Source organism: Electrophorus electricus, chromosome 19 (genome assembly GCF_041902795.1).
Source record: "Electrophorus electricus isolate QZ-2024a chromosome 19, ASM4190279v1, whole genome shotgun sequence".
NCBI lineage: Eukaryota > Metazoa > Chordata > Actinopteri > Gymnotiformes > Gymnotidae > Electrophorus > Electrophorus electricus.
Genome location: NC_137515.1, coordinates 6922501 through 6946004, shown reverse-complemented (window position 1 = coordinate 6946004; position 23504 = coordinate 6922501). Strand labels below are relative to the sequence as shown.

Below are 23504 nucleotides of genomic sequence, written 5' to 3'. Positions count from 1 at the left end.
ACTGTGGAATAAGCAAGTGTTTGATGGGTGCTGGGTGTAAAGTTCCCATTACACAAGCTTGTTTAGTCTGTAGTTCAGACCTACTTGCATTTAAACTGAATTTAATAGGATATAGCAGGATAATGCAGTGTGTGTGTGTATGTGTGTGAGAGAGAGACAACAAATGGATATACATATCAAGCTCTGAAAGATTCCATTTAAGCAACTAAATCAAAATCTGAAACACATGTAGAACATAAATGGCATTTCACAGACATCACAATTCATTAAAAGGAGCTGGTGGTGGGGTGTTCTTATTTGTATAGGTATTATATGTACCAAGTGTTTTGTTGTATCAGTAAGAAGCCATTTAAAACCGTATATCCAAAGTGACGTAGATAATTTTATTATCTGAGCTTTCATGTTGACAAGGATTTCACACATACACAGTAAACTTCCTGGTGTTCTCAACTTGTTAAACAAGAAGAAAACAGCTCAGCCTGGTTAGATCCTCAGTGTCTGTACAAAGCAGAGGGAACGTCAGGGTTTGTGTAAATGTTCCTGGTGAGCGAGGTAACAGTGGTTGTGTGTGTGTGTGTGTAAGGGGAGTGTGTATCGGTGGTGGGTGTGTGTCAGTGGTGAGTGTGTATGGGGTGATTTATGATGTGATGCATGTCTCAGTGGTGGGTGGTTTGTGTACACATTGCACCTCAGAAGATTCCTTGCTCCTTCCTCCTATCAATGTCTCGCTTCAACTGGCACGCTGAGCAAGGCAGACAGAAATAGGAGACCATGCAGTCTTTACACAGAGATCCCTAGAGACAAAACCATACACAAATCAGGTCCCTATGTGTACAAAACTGCTAACAAATTAGCATGAATTAAATGTATGTAACATCAATTTCATTTAGGTAAAATCTGACAGAGCTGAATTAATTTTCTTACAACATCAATTAAGAACCCCCAAAAGAACTTAAGGAGAGCAACATGGGGAATGATGTCATGCCATGTGTTTGAATGGTGCTGTCTGGTCCTCTTGCTCACCTTGATGTTGTATTTTGTTCTGTAGACACTTCGCATTGGCATACCCAAACCACACAAGCAGCATTCTCCCATGCGACTGGCAATGGTACAGCCCAAACAAGGCAGGCAGAAGAATCCATACACACCTTGTAGGTGAGACAGTCACTCACATTAAAACAATGCTTGCTCTTTATAGATAGCACTTGAATGTCTAAATGGCTACCTGTTCAAACATATCTGACTCTAAAAGACTCAATGGCTCAAGAAAGAATCAATAAATAGAGATGGTCAGATGGGCTAGAGCCCAACGTGTCTCTAACACCAGCGCACTGAACGAAGGACCGATTGCCTTGGCTTAGGCTTACATGTGCTACAGTCCTCACAGCAGTCTAACAGTCCTGTCTGGAAGTTTGAGGGTGCATACGGTCCAGGCTGGGTTGTTACCTCCATGGTCTTCCAGACCTCAAACATAGAAATAATGCGATTTTAAGCAGAGATTGATTTTGTTTCACCAAAATAAAAAAGTAGTATTGTTAAAATATAAATATGTTTATAATAAGTTAAGCAGCTTGTGAAACATTGCTGTAAAACACAATTACAAATATTTCAACTTGCTATCATATATTTACATATAAATCTATATCACTGTATAGTTTATAAAAATAATATAAATACAGTATTTTCTCATTTGAGAACAAGCTGTACCTGATGATGGTGTCTCGTTAAAGATACTATGTTCTTCAAGCAAATGATCCAGTTTGTGCAGTCAGAATGGAGGATACTTTATAGTGGATCTGAACAAAGGTCCAATGACACAAGAATGAATCATGTGAAGTGGGTTTAAAGTCTTGCAGTGTTTGTACGTTGTGCCTATAATTCACAATTTCCCAATTTTACAGCCTTCCCACCCAAGTCAAATAAAGGACCCCTTTATATGGTGGGTTATATAGCACCATATAATATATTCCTACTTGCACTGCACTGTATTGTGCATTTAATGCAATAACCGACAAAATATCTCTAGCTCTGCAGATAACCATTATCACGAACCATTATCACGTCTTGAACGTGATTTTAGTGTTTTCTCTGACTCAATTTTGTGGATCTTCACATATAACTCTTCATATAATTACTAATTTCCTAACATAATGAACTTTTAATTTATTTATTCATGCCCTACATTAATGCCAAATGTGCTGGAGCAGGAAAGCCCTGAACTGTGTAACGCTCTGGCTGTCCGGGTCCAAAGAGTCCTGAAATATGAGGGGTGTTATGGAATGTGTGGTGCTGAAGCAGCCCTAAGCCTCACCTGCATGTACTGCCCTGCTCCCTTTTATTGGTATGATCTAACGGTTGTACATGTGCCCAGACATGGCACCCTGCAGCAAGGACCTCCTTGTGGCCATACAAACACATAGCCCACTCAGACAGCACATTTAGAGCTATGCAAAATGAGAAGGGGAAAATGGCAGCCTGGCTGTGTCAAAGAAAAGAAGCGTTTTTGCTCCATGACCTGATTTTACTTCACAAAGACAGCTAGACACATACCAGGAGAATGGCTGATGTACACATATGCCAGGGGTATTTCAGAGATGGGGTGAGTTTTGCCGGTCACATTTACCTGTCCCAAAGATCCAGTAAGACCAGGATTTGAGGATATAAAGTACTGCAAATCTGGTAACTGCTATACTTACAAACATGCCTACATGTGGAGTCTCAGGTAAGCAGGTCTCCAGAGAGGCGTGTAGCCTTTTCTGTTGAGACCTGCATTTGTGTGACTGCTGTATTAGCACATTTCCAATGTATTGAGAAAATACGAAAAAGAATAAAAGATCCATAATATGTAGCTATCAGAAGGAGGCCTTGCGGTTTCAGATACAGGTAATGATCTCAAATTTTACTCTGGAAGTATGATTAGCCTACTCTTTTCGAAAGACTATTCAGTGAATAAATGTATCGCATTATTCTATACTAATTATCATAAAATAATATACAATTCCTTTACTAACCCTAACCCTAATTTACATGGATGCGTTTTGTAGGACTATATTTTGTATATTGAAATATGCCATGACAGTAGAAACAGATAATTCACGGTGTTTTAAGATTTTTGTAAAAACATGTTTATCGAATGTTCGATACAAAAAGTAAGATAAAAGCAATTTCCGCTACATCTACTAACTGTGTAATTCTGTTATTATGTAAGTGGTAGCTTTAGGCCAAGGCGTAAAAGGTTTAGGTTTATTCAAAAACTGTACACCGTTTATCCAACCGTTTATGTCGCCCACTCTCTCTCTATTCCTGCGTTCAGACCTCTGTATATTACCAGTGTAACACAACAACCTCCGTCTTCGTCCAGAGTTCTGAGGCGCAATCTCTGACTTGCGACCGTTGGTTCTGTTCTCTCCCTGACAGGACCGAGTACCGCAGCACGCGGACCCGGTACCGGAGCTGTTCAAACCGAGCGAGACGCGAGGCATAACCTTCAATTAACTGTCAAACGCGTAAATACGGTACTAAACCGCCCTAGCACCGAATGTGCGAGAACAGCTTCATTCAGACAATTTGGCATCTGAAATATGTAAATGTAAAAAATACAATACATACATGTTAACAGAAATGGATTTATCAGTCCTTCATTATAACGGAGAGTGCTTATTTGCAAGTTTTTCACTGGCCTAACTGTCCAAACGCAGTCTAAAATATTTTTGGCGGCTTTATTTCAAGGACTGTACAAATGACTATGGGAAAAAAAAACACCTATGGAAAAAAAACCACGTTTGTGTCATATACTCAATTAGCGACTCTACGACTCGGGGGCGTTTATAGAATTTGAAAACCAACCAAACAAACAAAACAAACAAAAAACTGGGATGTAATACAAAATACCCCGAGCTAGTAATTAGGTTCAAATGCATCTTCCCGGAGACACTATTATTATTATTATTTTTACTATTTTGATATTTCCCTTATGTATATTTTTGGTAATTTCTTCCTTACAAAATTTGTAGTTCAAATAAATGATTACGCCAAATGGTTTTACAGTTATGAAGATCAGTAACACCCCTAGAATACTTTACAAATATGTTCATGGAGCAAACCTGAAACCTCTATGAATGGGTGTCCAAAGGCAAAGTTATTGCAGGATGTGACTCTCCACACAAGTTTTGTTATGGGAAATCAAGTATTGTTATGGGAAATCATATAAAATATGGCTACTGAAAAAAAATCAGATGTGCACTGTTTCTTAACTCCAAGTACCTTATGAGTGGGATTGTGATATAATTTGTTAGTCTGATAAGGATAACACATTTATGGGATCTTTCCTGGGCACCACCCGTCCCTGAGCTTGAAAACATCACTAATGTACCATAACTTGTCAGATGATAAATGTTATCACTTTTTTCAGACTTTGTTCCTGGACTAGTTGTAATCTGTGGCTTCAGAGCTAAACTATGTGAAATGAAGCTGCTGTTAAAATGTGCGGTGATAATGATTTTTTTTCCCTACTTAAACCATCAGATCCCAGAGTTATGCTGCAGGAGGGATGGAAGGGCGATTCTAAATTCAATAACGTTCATAATCCTGTGGAGTTAACCAGCGCTGGAAGGGACCGTTTCCTTGTAGTAATGGTGATAAATATACCTTCTCAATAATTTTATGAAGGCCATAGCAGTGAAGGTACTTGACTAGTATTGGAAGGTTGTCAGTTCAAGCCCCACCACCAAATAGTCACTGTTGGTTTCCTTGCACAGAAACGTCCTGTTTCTCTGGAAACGCTGCATTTCATTACAATAAAAAAACCCACACAAATATATTTATAATTGTGCTGAAGTACAGCGTTTCCAGAGAAACAGGAGGCTCTTCATTGACTGTTCAAGCAAAAAATAATAATACTGTTTTAATACTTGATATTTGTTGCAATACTTGTTTCAAATGATAAAAGTATGTAAAATTAATCTATATAAGTTGCAAGTTAACTAAATTGTTCTTATGAATAAATGAGTCAACATGCACTGTATAAAATAAATTCAGTAATAGCTATGTAAAGGGTTTATTTTACCTTGTGTACAAAATCATACAGTATGCACTATGAAAAACACTCCAAAAAGATTATTTTTCAGCCACCAAATACAAAACAAATACTAAAAAGTTCATTTTCTAGAACATTTCTCATCATTCTAGGGAAGAAAAAAACAAAAACAAAAAAACAAAAAACAGTACACCCCAGTAACTTCTATTTACAGATGGCTCTGAAATTTTACAGATACCGATTCAAAAGCTGCATTGCATACTTCCATTGTGTACTGAACAAAAGAGATACTTTCCTGAACGTGCACTCAATATTTCATTTTTTAGTCTGTGTCTGAGGATCCGCTGGAGCTGTCCGACGAGGACGACTGGGGGTGTTTCTTCTTGCGTTTCTTCATATGCTGTTCATGTTTCTCCCTCTTTTCCTTTTTGCCTTTTTTCTTATGGCGCTTGTGCTTCTTCTTTTTCCTGCTCCTTTCCTCCTCCTCCTCCTCCTCCTCCTCCTCACTGGATGAGTAAGACCTAAATAAACATGAAGGAAACACAAATATACCATGAAAGGAGAAAAAAAAGCAAACAAACAAAAAATGGCATACAGCTTATATTCTTAAACTGCACATGTGAAATAACTGGATTCAGTATTCAATGTGATTGATTGTGAACACATTACCATATTTATACAGTTTTCTGTTTAAAAATATCAACTTTAATATGAAGCAATTCAGCAATGTAAAATAAATCGACTGCAGACACAACTACTTTAAAAGGTCCTACATGGTGCCTAGAAGATTCAAGGACAGTTGGGACCGGAGAGTGACTCAAGCAGACCACCTGAGATCAAAGCTTTGCCATTTTGACCAGTAACAGCGCCATTCTGTCTTATGGGCTGCTTTCGACATCAACACCAGCTCAGAGGGTACACACACACACACACAAAATATCTACAAATGTACAGAGGTCACAAAAACAATCCATGTGCTATTTACCATAGTTCTGCAAAATCTTCAGCATGCTCTATGATGTCTGTTGTAGGCAGAATCAAAGTCTACAATATAAACGGTACCAGACCAGGGTTTCTAATGCAAATCAAACCTCAGCTTTGGCTTGATGAATTAGGAATCGTGAGTAGCTCATAATGATTTGATGAATTAGGAATCCTGAGTAGCTCATAATGATTTGATGAATTAGGAATCTTGAGTAGTTCATAAGTTGTGCACCATTATAAATGGGGAGAAAGCCACCAAAAAAAAAAAAAAAAAAAAGCCAGCCACTACCTGAAATTGTATTTTGATCATGTTGTCCTATTATTACTATATTTGCTTTTTTGTGGTAGTCAATGTCCCAAATGTATATAATACGTTTAATGTACCGTACTGCTGTTCAGATTCATACCATATATGAACAATGCATTAATGCTGGTCATCTGAAAAAGACAGGCCTCTAATATTTGTCTGAAATATGGAATTATCTTCATTGAATATGGACAAGCTCATAATATTTGTTTGAAATATGTGATTGTCTTCACTGCTGGGGATCGTAGGTAGTAGACTTTGCCGTAAGCAGAACAGAAAGTTGAACATTAGAAGAAAACTCTTCACTCCTATTCATAAAGTTGACACTCCCCTTTACAAAGTCTAACTATAATTTTCATTGACTTTTGACTTTTAGTGGCTTGAAACAACAATATGTAATGATACTCATATTAGTAAACTTTATTAAATGTATACCTCTTTTTTGCCTTTCGGTGGGATCTATCTTTACTTCTTTTCCTATGTTTCCCTCTTCTTGAATCGTCATCGGAACCTGCAGGCGAAGAGCACACATCATATTGTCTATTAATCTCAGTATTTGGACTATGCAACTGTATTTACTGTGGAAAACCTTAATTTAAGGCAGTTCAGTTCACATTCAGTTTTACAGTAAATCCAAAACAATATGAATTATGTTACTGCCTAGTTACTTACAGACTGCCCTTTGTACACTTATTCCAGGTATTGAAAATTTCAGTGCAACCCAATAAAGTTAACTGAACATACATTTTGTTATCAGTACAATAAGCAAGAGAGCTAATGGGACTCTACCTTTGGAGTGACTGCTCCCGAAAACCTTCCCCTTACTGGAGGCTTCCTGTTGCTCTTCTTCACTCTCTTCACTGCTTGTGCTGCTCACGTCTAACACAATGTCCTTCCTTGGATCCACCCGCACAAAATTACGACATTCAAATGTCAGGTGGCCCGCTAATGAAGACAAGAAAAAACAAGTTTGAAAGCTTGAAAGCTTGGTTCACTTAGCTGTAAACACACTTGATAAACATATACCAGTTCCAATACTTACGATAACCACATCTTTTGCATCCAGCTCGAATGTTATCCTTATTTACACCTGTTCGAGGACAGTTATTAAGTTATCAACACATGGACAAGAAGTTCTAATTTATAACTAAAGAATTGTTATTTCTACATGAATTATTATATATTCCAAAGATGAGCCAAGATATATCCTTGTAATTTCTATATCATCTTATTAGTTTTCTCCCTTCTTGTATTTGGTGTGCCAGTACTAAAGTCCCCCTACCTTATTTGTAATTTATGCATCCCAAACAATTACAATGTTGCCAGATAAATCCATTCAAATTTATTCGCGCTTTGGTGTAGCCACAAAGTTGATTTATAGAGAATCTGGTTCCAGTCCCATAATAAGCAAGCCAAAAGCGATATAAACAAAGAAAAACTCTTAAGAGCTAGTGGAAAAAACCTGTGAGCGGCACCAAGGCCCAGGAAGGGAACCCGTCATCCTCTGGCCCTCCACAAACGCGCTAACTACTGTAGTGTTGCGTGTATACGGAGTCATAACAGGACCTTATTAGAAATGCATAACCTAATACCCCGCGTCACAACTTATTCCCAACTAGCTAGATTAGTTGATATAAATTGCAATAGCTAGCTACATTTAGCACTTCCATGGTCGACTTTGCAAAACAATAGCAAGGCCTGCATAGTATCCGACAAAATATAACGCCATTACTTCTAATATAGAACATATCGTAGAACATATTAGGTAGCTACCAACTACTCTTTCAGGTTAATAGCTAGTTAGCAACATGGCTACCTAATTAGCAGCCTTAACATACGTTCACAGACCATTAGACTAACAAGCTCCTCAAATAAGTGAGGAGCTAATTTATGTAAGTTATACAATTAGTGTATACCTGGAAGAGCCATTGTGCCAGTTTAACGAGATTTTGCAAAGAAACAGCTGGACTCTTCGTAAATACCCACAGACACTTCCCTTTGCTTCGTATATTTAGTCCGTCTCACACATGAATCCGGTGGGAAACGTTCACGTTAGCTTTCATAGAAAGCCCACAATCGATAGCATGTCAGAAAAATCAGAGATTATTACAACTACGTGGCTCTTCCTACATGTTCACCAATATCTATTCTACAACATGCAAAAATATTTAAAATATTTATAATTTAAAATATTTTAACTACAAACATTGTGGTTCTGGTTCTATACATCCGAGACACCAGGAGGCAATCGTCGATATCGATAAGAGACTTATTTTTATACACGCTGCGGCACAGAAGTCGAATAGCTATAGTGGCGAAGAAGAACCTGTACTGTAGTCATAGATAAATAAACATCGTTGCTGTTTATTTTTGGAAAGGAATTTCGAGTTTCGCATCATATGTTTTTGTACTTCTGCTGTTTCTGTTTTTCACAGCATTTGTTTTTGAGGGAAATTTCGCAGTAATACTCTTCCAACATGAGCAATATATACATCCAAGAGCCACCAACAAATGGGAAGGTGCGTAGCCTCAGACGTGCATTAGCCAACTTAATTGTATAGCTAACGTACATTTTAAACGTCGCTTCAGTGACAGCTATGTAATGGCACTGCGGCCAGCTGACAGAGATAGCTATGTAAACTAACTGTTCATTCTGTAGCTAGCTATAATATTTAGCTAAGTTAGTACAATGTAAACACTAAGCTAACCATTAAAATATTTTATGACGGGTAATTGTACTGGGTATCATGTAAAATAAATTTATTCATAGTCTCCCAAATATTTACTGTGATTTTCTTCTTCATAAAGGTGTTAATTAAGACTTCAGCAGGTGATATTGATATAGAACTGTGGTCTAAAGAAGCACCCAAAGCATGCAGAAACTTCACTCAGTTATGCATGGAAGGTAAACTGCAAAAAAGCGTTAAAAAAAAAGAATTAGACTACTGTAATATATTAATCAGACATTTGATGTAATAAAAAATAAAACAACATGAGAATGTTATTATTATTTATCTAAGATGAAGTTGACACTTGCTTTTGTGTCAGGTTACTACGATGGGACAATATTCCACCGTGTGGTGCCAGATTTTATTGTTCAAGGGGGTGATCCTACTGGCACTGGAACTGGAGGACAATCTATCTATGGTCGGTCTTTTAAGGTACAAACAAACAAAAACAAAACATTTTGCTTTTCACAGTGCATACAGGAATTCTTTTGGCTTTTAATGTACCACATTGTGGTATGTTTCGAACTCATCTTAAAATGGATTATGTTCATGTACTTTCTCATCAATTTACATGCAATGCTCCACAATGACCAAGCATAAATTGTCTTTGGAATGTCTTGTAAACTTATTAAAAACAAAAGACTGAAATTGCATTTTATGTATTCAGACCCTTTGTTATGACACTTGCAGTTGGGTTCTAATGCTTTTTATATCAGTGGTCCATAAAATGCTTCTACAACTCTGCTGAAGTCCACCTGTGCCTAACTGAACTGATCGGACCCACCTGTCTGAATGAGGTCTCTTAGTTGATGGTGTATGTCAGAGGGAAAACCAAGGCACGTGTCAAAAGAACTGTCTGTGGTGTCAGTATTCTGTCAAGGCTTATATCTGGGGAAGGATACAAGAATGTTTCTGCAGCATTGGAAGTACCCAAGACCACAGTAGCCTCCACCATTCTCAAATGGAAGAAGTTTGGAATCAGAAGTCTTCCTAAATCAGGCGGATTAATCCTAGTAATCGGTGATGAAGGGTTTTGGTCAGACATGAAACTATGAACCCAATGACCCTTATGAATGAGATCCAGAATTCCTGTGGGAAGACGGAAGATCCTTATGGAAGCATAACTATCATTCTAGCACTCCACCAATCAAGACTTTATTGACCTTATTGTACAGTGGCCAGACAGAAGCCATTCTTCACTAAAAAGCATATTAAAGCCTTCTTGGAGTTTGTCAAAATCCACCTTCACAATTCACATACCATGAGAATCAAGATCCTCTGGTCTTATGCAATGAAAATGTAATTTAGCCACAGTTCCCAGTGGTCTGTATGGAGGAAGCCAGGCACTGAATATCACCCCACCCAAATCCCATCCCAACATTCAAACACAATGGTGGCAACATCATCCTGTAGGGATATTCTTCTGTCAGGATAGAGGGAAAGATGGATGCAGAAAAATATAGAGCAGTCCTGGGTGAAAACCTTTTTTTTCTCAGGATTTGGTGAAGGTTTACATTTTAACAAGACAATGAGCCAGAAACACTGCCAAGCAAACAGAGTAGTGGCCTCTGAAAAACTCTGTGGAAATCCTGGAGTTGCCCAGCAGGAGGCTGGACCTAAACCCAGTAGAGCAGCTCTGGAGTGGCTCAGTAGGAGTCTGGCCCTGAACCCAATATATCAGGAATGCAGAGAAAATGCCTGAAACTGCCTGAAAGTAGCCAAAAATGGCTGTGCACCGACAGTCCCCATCCAAGCTGGCTGAGCTTTAGTGATTTTACCTAGAGGAATGAAAGAAGAATCCTGCAGAAAGGTGTACCAGTAGGATCATCCCCAAGAAGACTTAAGTCTGTCACTAGTCTTGGAGGATTTATTTACTTGTTTCTTTGTTCTCATGCTTTCTTTGTTCTGCCTGCAGGATGAGTTTCACTCCAGATTGCGCTTCAACCGAAGGGGTTTGGTTGCCTTGGCAAATGCTGGAACAAATGATAACGGAAGCCAGTTTTTCTTCACTCTGGGAAGGGCTGATGAACTCAACAACAAGCACACCATTTTTGGAAAGGTTTTATTTGTTTTTAGATTGTACCTGCTCTTGTGTTACAATTAGGTTACATCAACCATTTTACTGTGATGAGACAGTATGTGGTATGTTAATGTGGCCTTTGCAAATGGGTCTTTCTAATGCGAAAACGGTGAGATTTACCATGTTCGTGGTTTCAGGTCACAGGTGACACGGTGTATAACATGCTGCGGTTAGCAGAGGTGGAGTGTGACAGTGATGAGCGGCCGTTGAACCCACACAAAATCCGATCTACAGAGGTAGCACCCAGCTCTTCAAAGAGATCAACTGCTGAGCCTCCTTTCCTTTGGTGTGCTGCAGCAGCAAAATGTCCAACTTCTCCTCCACAGGTCCTTCATTGTCCCTTTGATGACATCATTCCTCGTGAAATAAAAGTCAGAAAGGAGAAAGTCAAAGAGGAGGGAAAAAAGTCTCAGTCCAAAGCAACAAAGTAAGAAGGGGCGTGTCTCCGAGTGTACCGTAGCGTAGTGGGTACCATGGTGGTGGGGGGAAAACTGCTCTTGTTACATCTCATTCAATTTCCCAGGTACCTGGTTCATTGTCCTACATTTGCAACTAGTGCTATTACTAGTGGCGTTGTTAGGTCTCTACTGTGTCTGATGATGCTTATCACAGCGTTTATCTAACCGGAATGGTACTTCTCTCTTTATTGTCAGGAATTTTAGCCTGCTATCATTTGGTGAGGAGGCAGAAGAGGAAGAGGAAATGGTCAATCAAGTTAGCCAGGTGGGTGATCTTTAAAATTTAATTGCCAATATATCCAAAATGCTTGATATCAAAAGCTGTTTAACTGTGATTCACAAAAAAAGTATGTTTAAAATAAAGCACAGATATAACTATATAGTCAGATACTTTCAATAAAAACAAATGCAATTCACCTGGTTTCTGTCAAATAATATGCGTTTAGAGTGATGCCTCAAATTCTGGGTAACAGATGAATAGTACTCTTTTTCTATTTCAGACCATGAAAGGAAAAAGCAAAAGTAGTCATGACCTCCTGAAAGACGATCCCAAGCTGAGCTCTGTGCCTGCTGTGGAGAGGTAGCCAAACTTGGGTCACCTTAATCAGAGTAACTGCTTGCTGGTGTTTTGCTAACTTTACATGGATGTGGTAGAGTTAGAAATAATGTATGGACAAACTAGAAATAGAATTATTCTGCTTTTCTTTTCTTTTGCACAGCAAAACAAGCCAAGGAGACTTGTTAGAGGTGTGTGTTCTTAATTACCTTTGGTTTGTTTCAGTTTTTAAGTTCAGACTGGGAAAGATGGTAAAAATGGAAATATGAACAAACACCGCAAGAATGATCGTCTTTGGAGATTTTTCTATGAATATTGTCATTTGCACAGAGGGTTAATAGAATTTGGCACACAATGATTTTACAGGATTCTACAATTGTTTTGCTAGTTAGCAAAACTATTTTAAACATTAGCCTTCTTCCCTCAGAGATCTGGGCTTGTTTTCTGGCATTTAAAATTCTTGATTATCTATTTTGCACCAAACGTAATTCAGAGCCCTAGTTCAGTACCCTTCATTGGTGATTTGTTTTAATGGAGACTTTCTTCCCAGACTACACCAGATATAAGAACCTATTTTGATATGACAACTTTGATACCGCACCACATTATTGCACACGTTTTATCTTCAGCACATGGTGTGTCTGACTACACGTTTTGTCTAGGGACCCGATGAACCAGAGGATAACAGTCATGGTGGCTTAGAGAAGGCCAAAATGCGAGAGCTTGTTGCCCAGAAGTTGAAGACAGCAGCACCGGCTGGGGAGAAGGATGCAGCAGGAGAGCAAGGAGGGAATCGGAGCAGTCGCAGGTAGGACGCTCACTCCACCACTGAGCGGGCAGGTAGGACGCTCACTCCACCACTGAGCGGGCAGGTAGGACGCTCACTCCACCACTGAGCGGGCAGGTAGGACGCTCACTCCACCACTGAGCGGGCAGGTAGGACGCTCACTCCACCACTGAGCAGGCAGTTCGACCCACTGCTGCTCTACTACTGCTCAGACAGCTCGACCCACTGCTGCTCAGACAGTTCGTTTCCAGAACTGCAAGTGGAGCGGCCAGTGTTTCCTCTCTGATGGCCCCAGATGTATAAGCAACCATAAGATGAAAACAATGGCCCAGTTCTTGGGTTTGTGGTGCCTTATGTGGGTGTGTGTGTGTGTGTGTGGGTGTGGGTGTGGGTGTGGGTGGGTGGGTGTTGACTTTCAGGAGCAATACTGGAATTTCTCACTTGTTGCTTGAGCACTGTTTAAATATAAATGTTTTAGTACCAAAATGTTATGTCTGAAAAACTTTTAACATTTTTCACTGTAACTTGCTGAAAAATGTATTCCACCAATATCCTGGAGGTGGCAGCATTGCAGTGAACAGTAAACAAGGCATTTGTATGGTTCTCTTCATTTTCTTTAGGAGGAAAATAATTTAAGTTATAGAATAGTAATACACTGTCAGGTAAGGGATAGCGGTCTGTGTTAACGTGAATACACTAGAAGAAGGCAGTGTTGCAGTTTTCTAACATATCTTTAATAAATCATAAATGTTTGTAATGGTGGTTATGATCAAATTATAATTGTGACCGTTCAGGATTTAAGATGTCAGAAATGGTAGGGCCGGCTCAAATTGTGAAAATGGCTAAGAGGGTTGTATCTTATCACTGGGAATCGAGTCTGAATCCTCTCAGTGCTGGAGCCATCCATGGCAAGGATTCTAAGAGAGTACACTTGGCTCAGCTCTCTGGGTAAGATTAATGGACAAGTTCCTCTTTCCTGTTGCCCATGGTGATGCTGGCCAAGCCTGGGCGTCTAGGCTTGCATGCACTAAACTGGGCAGCCAGTTCTCTCCTCCAGACGCTTTCCACTGCCATCCGACGTTGCGTGAACAGCGATGACAAGCTTCATGAGTCCCAAAGGATGCATGCCTCTGCCATCACTCTCCCGGACTGGGTGCATATGTCTCCTTCATTCTCTCTGACTGGTTGGTTCCATATGACGGGGGATTCAGACAGTGAACAGGAATTGACAACTTACACTAGGGAAGAAGGCAAGAGTAAAAAAAATATATATATATTAACAAAATTATATTAACTGTCATTGCAGTTTGTTGTCACCCTGCTCATATTTTCAATGTGTGGAGATGGTGTTGAGGTTAGGGGAACCATAGACGTAAACAGAAGGCTAAGCAGTGAGAGTAAATCAGTAGGGTGCAGTAATGTCACTGCCAGGCATTTTGTCCAGTATGTTTGGGTTGATATCGTGTGAGGTCTGTCTCTTCTTTTTTCCCTTCTAAGTAATATTTGGCCATATGTACAAGACAACATCAGTGTATGAGAACCTTTTAAAACCTAAAGCGCACACTTAACCCTCAGGAACAATACATGTAAGAATTCCAAACCTATTTCATCCTCAGCGACATGTTCAGCAAAGTAAAGTACATGGAGCTGAATCGTGCGTCTGGTCAGTGCGTGCGCTCTATGGGGAGGTGGGGAGGGAGGGGCTTCTGATACCTTACTGTTGCCTAAATGGGTTGGCTTTAAAAAAAACAAAAAACTGTATTTGGACATTGCAACCAGTTTTGACTCATCATTTATTCTATCTAAATATCTAAATTCTTTGAGGGATGATGTGTGGGGTTTTTTGGCTTCCAGAAAAAGCATTTGCTGACCAGAGACAAGTGTAAGATGATCACACACAATCAGCATGCAGACACGCACACTCAGTGGCCACTTTATTGAGACACCTGCCCTTGGAGCTTCCCTTTATGGAAATTAGACATGACCTCAGAGTACAGGAATGCAGCATAAAATCAGGTGTACAGGTTTTCTTTGGTTCAATTTCAGTCTCAATTTTAGAATGGGGCCCAAAATTTCAAAAACGTGCAGTTTTCTCATCAACAGTATTGAGAGTATGGTATGATTGTATGGTATGGTTGAGTGTATGCAGAGAATGGTATGATTGAGGAAAACGAGTTGTCGGCATAAACAACTCCGATGAAAGAGGTCAAAGAATTATTCTGATGATCAGGCGGTGCACAGTCAAGCATATTGCAGCCGAACACAACGCTGGTGTAGAAGAACACTTTCAGCAAGACAATGCACCATACCAGAAGAGTCATATGGTTATAGATTGGTCCCAGGAACGTAACAGTTTTTTTGCTTCCTTTGCCTTCACAAACCCCAGATCTTAATCCTATAGAGCATCTCTGGGTCAAGGTAGAACAGACTCTTCAGAGCATACCAGTACCTCCATCTATCCTGTTTGCATGGGCCAAGATCTCTGCAGAACAATTTTAACACCTAGTGGAATCTATGCCATGATGTACTGCTGCAGTTCTGAATGCCAAAGGAGGTTCAGCACGCACTAGTTGGGTATCTAATAAAGTGGACATTAAATGTAGATCATACATGCGTACACGATCACAGAGATTCTACTCATATCTGCCCACCCTCAGATTAAGACATTACTTGGTAATCACTTGGTAAATCCAGATTAAGACATTACTTGGTAATCACTTGGTAAATCCAGATTAAGACATCACTTGGTAATCACTTGGTAAATCCAGATTAAGACATTACTTGGTAATCACTTGGTAAATCCAGATTAAGACATCACTTGGTAATCACTTGGTAAATCCAGATTAAGACATTACTTGGTAATCACTTGGTAAATCCAGATTAAGACATATTACTTGGTAATCACTTGGTAAATCCATATTAAGACATTACTTGGTAATCACTTGGTAAATCCAACCAGCCTTTAAAATGACTGCAGTGACGGAAGCTTTCAAACAACAGGTTCTCCTACAGCCTACAGTAGGCATGTCTTCTATGCTAAAGTTCATCATTAGCTGTTAGCAGGCGGCGCTCAGCAGTTGTCCTAATGTAGATGGGGCGGCAGCATCTCTTTCTTGGTGTTTGTATTCTTCTGCTACTTCATTGGTCTCCCTTTTACATTCGTTTGAACACGAAAGTGCAGCAATAAAAGATAAACCTTCAAGCATTAGTTTAGAGTATAACTTTGTCATGCTTCTGTGTCTCTTGTCTATAAACATATTTTGAGGTGAAAAGTTTTTCTTTATTGTTTCATACCAATTGTGGCTCAATGTGTGAACCTGGTGATCCTTTGTTTATAAACAGTGATGGCAGGAACAGATCTGATAGAGGTCCAGAACATGTGATTGTCCCCCTGGTTTGCTCTCTGCTTTAGACCTCTCTCTGTGACCTCTGTCCGTGAATCTGAGTAAACGCGCATCCAGTTTTGGTCACAATAGCATATTCATAACTGTGCGCACTTTTGATGGTCTGAAATCCTGAGTGACGGGACAATCCCCTCATGGACACGCCCAAGGCTTGTCTGCCGATTGGCGGCTGCCTGCCTAGATAAATTTCCAAGCATAATAAACTTGCTCTTTGACTTGTTGTGCATAATGAAGTAATGGCTGGACCCTCAGTGCACCGCTGTTTTTGACTGACAGCAGGCAAAATGCAGACAGACCATAGTATATTAAACACGAGCGTAGTGTTTGGCTACAAGGTCTGTAACCCAACACAGTGGTTTGTCTTGGCAGGGCATCAAAGGCTTGGCTGGTGCGTGACAAAGGGCTTCATTCTTCCAGCCATAAGCTGCTTCCCAGGGAGGCTCTCAGGGGCTTGAACGTGCAGCAAGCGCTTTGGGGGCTGCTCGGCTCCTGGGGAGGAAGCCTGGTCTGCAGAGTGGCGGAGGTGGAGGGAAAGGTGATGGCGTATGGGTCTTGGAATTAGTGAGACAGAGTTGCTGCTCCTAGGCCAGTTGGGCCCTGTTGGACTCTGGTGTTCCCAGGCTGTGTCTGCCCTGTTGGACTGGTTGCTCTGGTGTTGAACTGGGCGCTCTGGTGTTCCCAGGCTGTGCCTGCCTTGTTGAAGTGGGCGCTCTGGTGTTTCCAGACTGTGACTGTCCCGTTGGACTGGGTGCTCTGGCTGCCAGTGAGGTAGAAGCAGGCATCTGAGTGTTCACATGGAAGTTTCCTTCAGTGATTTTTGAAAACAAGATAGCAAAGCTAAGATACAGACAGATCATACTGTTTAAAAATAAATAAATGGATTACACACTTGCATAGAAACACACAAAATGTATATTGTGAGTGTATGTGTAAAAATAAAGTGAAAAGCTTATTTAGGACTGTTCTAAATGTGTTATCATTGAAGGTTTCTTCTCATATTTACTGGTAAATGGTTGCAAAGTGTGTCTGTACCTGTCTTAGAAGTCTCGAAACATGGGAACTTGAGAAGTATATATAAAACTTTTATATGGGATTCCTCACACCCATTGATCACATTTAACTGATCGGCTGTTACAGAAAAAAGGTAAACACTTAATGTTTTTGTCAGTCACTGTGTTGAGGTGGTTTGGGACCTGATTTCTAATGAAAAACTATTATATTAGAGGGAATCCCACATGCGATGGTTGCCAATTTGGCTTGAGCGGGTGTGGCATGATGACAGTTTGACTGGTGAAAGTAGGGCATGACTGAGGAAGCAGAGTGCTTCTGTATGGCTCTCTGATTCGGTGTTTACTGAAGAAGCCGAGTGCTTCTGTATGGCTCTCTGATTCGGTGTTTACTGAAGAAGCCGAGTGCTTCTGCATGGCTCTGTGATTCGGTGTTTACTGAAGAAGCCGAGTGCTTCTGCATGGCTCGGTGATTCGGTGTTTACTGAAGAAGCGGAGTGCTTCTATATGGCTGTGTGATGTGGTGTTTACTGAAGAAGCAGAGTGCTTCGGTGTGGGTCTGTGATGTGTTTATTGCTATTCCCAGCAGGCCATTCACTCATCTTAAAGTCTTATGTTTTACATGTGCCGTGATTATAGATTAGATTATAGATTAGCTGGGTTGGTGTGTTTACATCATGTATGCATGTGCCACAGGTACCGTAGACTCCTACTGTTCTCATTTATAGCATATCTGGCATTCTGATACTTGGTGTTTTGCTCTACAACCACTATTTTTGATAATGTAGACTGTAATTTTGCTTCATGAAGGTTTTAGCTGGCTTGTTCATCCTTTACCACAAGAATTCCCACATCTGCTACTCAAGATATAATCTGTTGCAGAGTTTCATTACATACTCTTGTGGTAATCTAGCACGCCTAATCCCTCTAATTGTTCTGTTCTTGGGCATCTGACTGTTAGGGCCAGATGTCTTGGATTAAGGCTGGAACTCTGCAGAAAGATCTCCCAGACCACCTTTGGCCTCAGTCACTTTGCCTCTTTGCTGTGATACTACATGACTGTGTCTATGTATAGCTGTTTAGAGGAGTCCTTTCAGGAACACTCAAAGAGTCTTTGCTCCATAGTGGAGGCCCACATCTAATGCTGTAATTCTTTCAGGAGCAGTCAGAGAGTCCTCGCTCAATGGTGGAGGCCCATATCTAATGCTGTAATTATTTCTCTGTCACCTGATGGCCTCACACAGCTTTGCATTAACCTGCTCAGTGTCAGTCATCTCTACAGCTCTTCTGTCACAGTGACCATCAAGGAAAGCCCAAGACAGCTTGCACAAAAGTTTGGGATTAAGGGGCCAACTGAGTTTAATAAACCCGCGTTAATCTTAAGTAGAATTCTGTCTTTGAACACCTCCCTGTGGGGCATAAAGCCGATGAAATTCCTGCAACTTCTCGACATCTCCCTAGTGGCAGCCCAGACACCCAATTAAGATACCCAGTTAGTTTGGACCTGGTGACACAGCCTCTAATTGGCTACACCTGTCACTTGGCATCTGTCATAATCCAGTGCTTCCCTGACCTCTCAAGGAAAGATGGATCATGAAAGCACCCCCAACCTGGCTGCCTTTATTTATCGTTCATATGGAAGCTCATGGGAGACTCATAATCCAGTTCTTGGCAGCTCTGTTGTGTGTGGTTAGGACCTGCTAGGTTTATGGCTCTCACATTCGTGTTAAAATAAATAAAAACTTAATTGGCAGGCTTTTTTTTTTTTTTTTTTTTTTTTTTTTTTTTTAATAACTAGACTTGCCACTAAATAAAAAAATATATATATATTAACACATTTCAGGGACTATTTGTATGCAAGCACTGGTTCATAATGATCACAATCACTTTTTACTTTATTTTAAATGGCTTCATTTTAAGATTTAAAAAAATGTCTTCATTTTACACTGGAAAGAATTTGGTGCCTTAAGAATTGGTTTGGCAGGAAAGCTTTTTTTTTTGTTTAAGATATAATGGCTCTGAAGTATATTTTTTAGTCTGGAGTCGCTGATAATTATTGGGTTATAGTGTTCTCTGCAAATATTCTGCACATTTTTAAGAGGAAAGAGATCACAGTGATGAATTTCCAATCAAACCCCTCATATGTTTAGTGCTTGTAAGGGTGAAGACTGGTCTGGTTTGAACCTGCCTTTAAACCACAGTTCCTATGCATTGAACCGCTCCTGAGCTCAGTTATGAGCTGATGGATGTGGAAAGTGTGTAGCGTGGACAAAGCAAGACTCAGAAGCTGTGCCGGGGCCGGCCTGTCGGCAGCGCCTTGTCTAGCTCCCCTAGATTCCCAGGTGTTGTTCCCAAGAGAGCATTTTGGATTTTGATATTTTAACATTTTCACACCATTCCGAGGTCGCTGTTTGGAACCTTAATCAGCTGGTATCAAGTTTTTATTTTATCAATATATTGTATTACCTAATAAAATGGACAGATTATGTACTTTACTATATTTTCAAATTTTCTGTATCGTTGTACGTATGTTTGGTAATTGCTCATTACATTCATATAATAGTCTTCATTCTGTTATTAGGCTTTGGTTTTACAAATGTGAATTGCACAAATTCAAAATTTATTCTCCCCACAGAAACGTACAGAGTATGAAAGTCTCCAATGGACTGAAGCACTTGTGTTATAGCAGGTCATTCCATCGGTTTAATCACAGTCCTTATTATCTGCATTTCTAGATAACCAATGAATAGCAACAACAAACAATGTTAGTTTTTGTTTATTATTTATAATATGAAGAAAAGCAGAAGTCCTCGCTGCCATATTCTGAAACTGTATTTAACAGCCTGCTAACCTCTTCTGCCAGTCATTTATTGGCAACTCTGCGGTTTAAAAAAAAACAGCATTGAGTTTAAGTGCTGCCAGTAAAAACGTTCCACTCAGCTAACGTTCCGCTCCAGTAACTAACGTTCTCCTCATCTAACGTTCTCCTCATCTAACGTTCTGCTCAGCTCTAGGCTAGACATTGTATACAGCTGGAATGACGATGCAAGGCCTCACGTCTCTCTTGACATGACTCCTGAGTCGCACCATGCTGGCTAATTTGCTCTGTAGGTCTGTGTGCTGTTTGTGGCAGCGTGTTGAGTGCTGCTCAGGCATCCTAGTCCTGGTCTCCAAGCCAGTTACAAATTGTCTAATGAATTCATGTTGTTTATGGTAAAGAAGCAGCTTGGTTTTCCTGAATGATACAGTACCAGTGCTCCGTTTATTTTTCAGTGATAAAAGATATCCCCTAACCTCCTCGGTTTTCCAGGATAGTTATCCCAGTGGACCTAGAAGATAGGTATTTGTTGAGTCCACAGATTTTTATCCTGGAATTTGGTATTATTCAGTTATTGGGTTCCCTCTCTGCCAGTGGTGGAAGACTACATGTTGGGGGGGCTGGAAAACTAATATTCTTAACTATCCTCCTTGAAACGTGATATCATGTTATTACATACACACTCTGCTTTTGCAATCCATTTCGGGACCTTGCCGAAGTGTGCCCTCTGTCTGTTCTACTGTAATTATATTACGACAATAAAACGGCAGTCCGTGGTGACAGGAAGGAGCAGAGGGAAATGGAAAGGACAGACTCAAAATGACCTTCCCTAACAGAGAGAGAGAGAGAGAGGTGTGTGTGTGTGATGGAGAGAGAAGGAGAGAGAGTGTGTGTGTGTGGGGGGGGTCGGAGAGAGGAAGGAGTGTGTTTGTGTGTGAATGAGAGAGAGAGAGAGAGAGAAGGAGTGTGTGTGTGAGAGAGAGAGAAGGAGAGTGTGTGTGTGTGTGTGTGTGTGATGGAGAGAGGAGAGAGAGTGTGTGGGAGAGAGAGGAAGGAGAGTCTGTGTGTGTGTGATGGAGAGAGGAGAGAGAGTGTGTGTGGGAGAGAGAGAGGAAGGAGAGTGTGTGTGTGTATGTGATGGAGAGAGAGTGTGTGGGAGAGAGAGGAAGAATGTGTGTGTGTGTGTGTGTGTAAGAGAGATTGTGTGTGACTCAGTGAGTAAGAGTGTCTTTGTGTGTGCATGTGTGTGTGTGCGTGTGTGTGTGTGCGTGTGTGTGTGTGCGTGTGTGTGTGTGCGTGTGTGTGTGTGTGCGTGTGTGCGTGTGCGTGTGCGCGCGTGTGCGTGTGTGCGCGTGTGCGTGTGTGCGCGTGTGCGTGTGTGCGCGTGTGCGTGTGTGCGTGTGTGTGTGTGTGTGTGTGTGTGTGCATGTGTGTGTGAGAGATCTTTTGCCCGCTGCACCATTCTGCTCCAGCTGGGCAAGAGTTCGTCCTCTGGCGTGCTGATTAATGGGTGAGGTTGGGCAGTGGCCAGTCACTTTGTATGCTTTCTTTATGAAAAGTAAGTCATCCACAGCTCCTCGGGTCTCGCTTATTTGAATTGTCTGAATGGGCGACAATTGCTGGCAGGCCTCGAGAGCTGTGAGTGATGAAAAGCGTTTCCTCCACTAGAAGGATTCTAAACGTATCCGCTGGGCCCCTTCCAGCACCTCACGTTCTGTCCACGCCCCTCCCGCACCCATGCCTCCAGCAGACAGACTGGTGAAATGGCAGAAACGGCAGGCATATCCCTGCTGGTGGATAACCCTGTTGAACGGCTAGTGTTGTAGCCCCTGTAGTGGGCGTGAGCTGGAGGGTACTAGCGCCTCCTCAGAGCTCTGTTCATGTTAAAGACCTCTACGAGGCACTGTCCTTGTACCTCAGGAGCCTCTGTTCACACTGCCTCGTGCCTCAGCATGTGGAGCTTCTGTTCATACTGTTGCTCTTCTGACTGTCTGTGCTCTGTTTGTGCTCAAGGTCAGCACTGTCCTTTCTCATTCATCGACAGTAGTTTTTAGTGAATGTTCTTGGGCTTCCGCTTTGCCACCCACATCATGGACCTTTGTTTGATACTTATGCTTCCATTGTGTGTCACCATCGCACTCGCACACGCTGCAGGCCTCTGGGTGCTTTCCCCTCTGATTATAGAATTTAACCACACTCTTGAATGCACACCCAACTATTTTAGCATATCCGATTGTTTGTGGAAAAACTGAAACTCCGAGATCAGCTGGGGCTGATAAGTACGCATTTTGATGATTGCTACAGTTTCTTTTCCAAAACCAGCCCCCTTTTTCCCTTCCCGTGGTTCCGCTCCATCCTCCATTCCTGCCTCCATCCCTCCCTTTACCCCTCCCTCCACTCCTCCACTCCAGCCTCCACTGCTACTTACAATGTTGCCCCAAGCTCCGAAGCACTGAGGTCAGGCTGTTGGCAGGTTGGGGTGGAGTGGAGGACTTCACCTAAGGAACAAAAGGTTATTTCATCTTGGAATGAGCCTGCTCAGGGAAGAATTTTTCTAGCCCAAAGGAGAGAATTAGCAGGTGTTACACTCTTGTGCTTGTCTGTCTCTCTTTGACTCCCCCCCCCCCATATTTCTGCTTTTTTTGGCACAGAGGTTTGGGGCCCATTGTGTTGCTGTTACCTAGGATACACTCATCTTGTTTTGCAAATGGTAACCTGTCAAGACAAGCAAAATTATCACTTACATTAATGTGCTTCCCCACCAAGAACATTGAGTTGCGTGCCCCTGAAAAGCTAACGATGACTGCTTTCTCTCAGGTACTCTTTGACCTTGCCTGATGGAGAAGCTTTAATTCTCATGTTGAATTAGTAGTCTTTTTTCAACTGCATGCCAAATATGTGTTGAATGATCGGATGCTGTAAGGGTTATCTGGAAGTGTATTGGAGATGTTACTTTAACAGGTTGCTTGTGCAGGTGCAGAGAGCCCTTGTGAGACATGAGACATGATGTGTAAATAAACAGCTGCTCAGCTCTCATGCATGCAATATGTTTGAAAGGATTGTTCAGAATGGGCTTAAAATGAGATATAACAGATTTTGAAAAAGGCATGATTGCAGATTACAGTAGCCAGGATCTGAGCATTGTCAAGGGCATAGACTGGAGCGCTGTGTTGCTTTTTGACACTCACAGAGGTGAAGACAAAAGGCCTCATCCCAGCCTTTTCTCTGGGGTAAGCAGACCTCGGTGCATAACATTGGGTGGTTCGGGCCATAACAGTAAATCTCCAGTTAGGGTTGGGCTGCAAATAGAAGAGATGTTGAAGGGAAATTCCCAAACTT

The 23504-nt window shown here is 41.1% G+C and overlaps 3 protein-coding genes and 1 long non-coding RNA gene across 4 annotated transcripts in view; 2 read left to right on the top strand and 2 right to left on the bottom strand.

Annotated features, from left to right (window-relative positions):
- Positions 1 to 116: 116 nt before the first annotated feature.
- plac8.2 (placenta associated 8, tandem duplicate 2) lies at positions 117 to 1811 on the bottom strand. Its single transcript, XM_027008640.3, has 3 exons — positions 1368 to 1811; positions 1024 to 1148; positions 117 to 794 (listed from the first exon to the last, which is right to left on the bottom strand). The coding sequence occupies exons 1-3, from the start codon at positions 1471 to 1473 to the stop codon at positions 690 to 692; spliced, it is 336 nt and encodes a 111-aa protein (XP_026864441.3). The 5' UTR covers positions 1474 to 1811; the 3' UTR covers positions 117 to 689.
- A 562-nt stretch (positions 1812 to 2373) lies between these two features.
- On the top strand, positions 2374 to 4898 carry LOC145652383 (uncharacterized). Its single transcript, XR_014118609.1, has 3 exons — positions 2374 to 2599; positions 3418 to 3515; positions 4525 to 4898. It is a non-coding gene; the product is annotated as an uncharacterized LOC145652383 (long non-coding RNA).
- A 142-nt stretch (positions 4899 to 5040) lies between these two features.
- On the bottom strand, positions 5041 to 8380 carry srek1ip1 (SREK1-interacting protein 1). Its single transcript, XM_027008155.3, has 5 exons — positions 8243 to 8380; positions 7369 to 7416; positions 7116 to 7271; positions 6762 to 6837; positions 5041 to 5556 (listed from the first exon to the last, which is right to left on the bottom strand). Exons 1-5 carry the CDS (start codon positions 8253 to 8255, stop codon positions 5358 to 5360), a joined length of 492 nt encoding a protein of 163 aa, XP_026863956.3. The 5' UTR covers positions 8256 to 8380; the 3' UTR covers positions 5041 to 5357.
- Positions 8381 to 8532: 152 nt separating this feature from the next.
- The window catches only part of cwc27 (CWC27 spliceosome associated cyclophilin), a 35313-nt gene continuing 20341 nt past the window's right edge, over positions 8533 to 23504 (top strand). Inside the window, exons 1-10 of the mRNA XM_035535828.2 lie at positions 8533 to 8845; positions 9135 to 9231; positions 9375 to 9487; positions 10971 to 11114; positions 11273 to 11371; positions 11462 to 11562; positions 11789 to 11858; positions 12094 to 12173; positions 12313 to 12340; positions 12812 to 12957. Coding sequence (XP_035391721.1) covers positions 8804 to 8845; positions 9135 to 9231; positions 9375 to 9487; positions 10971 to 11114; positions 11273 to 11371; positions 11462 to 11562; positions 11789 to 11858; positions 12094 to 12173; positions 12313 to 12340; positions 12812 to 12957 — 920 coding nt within the window. The 5' untranslated portion in view covers positions 8533 to 8803. The remainder of the gene's footprint in view (positions 8846 to 9134; positions 9232 to 9374; positions 9488 to 10970; positions 11115 to 11272; positions 11372 to 11461; positions 11563 to 11788; positions 11859 to 12093; positions 12174 to 12312; positions 12341 to 12811; positions 12958 to 23504) is intronic.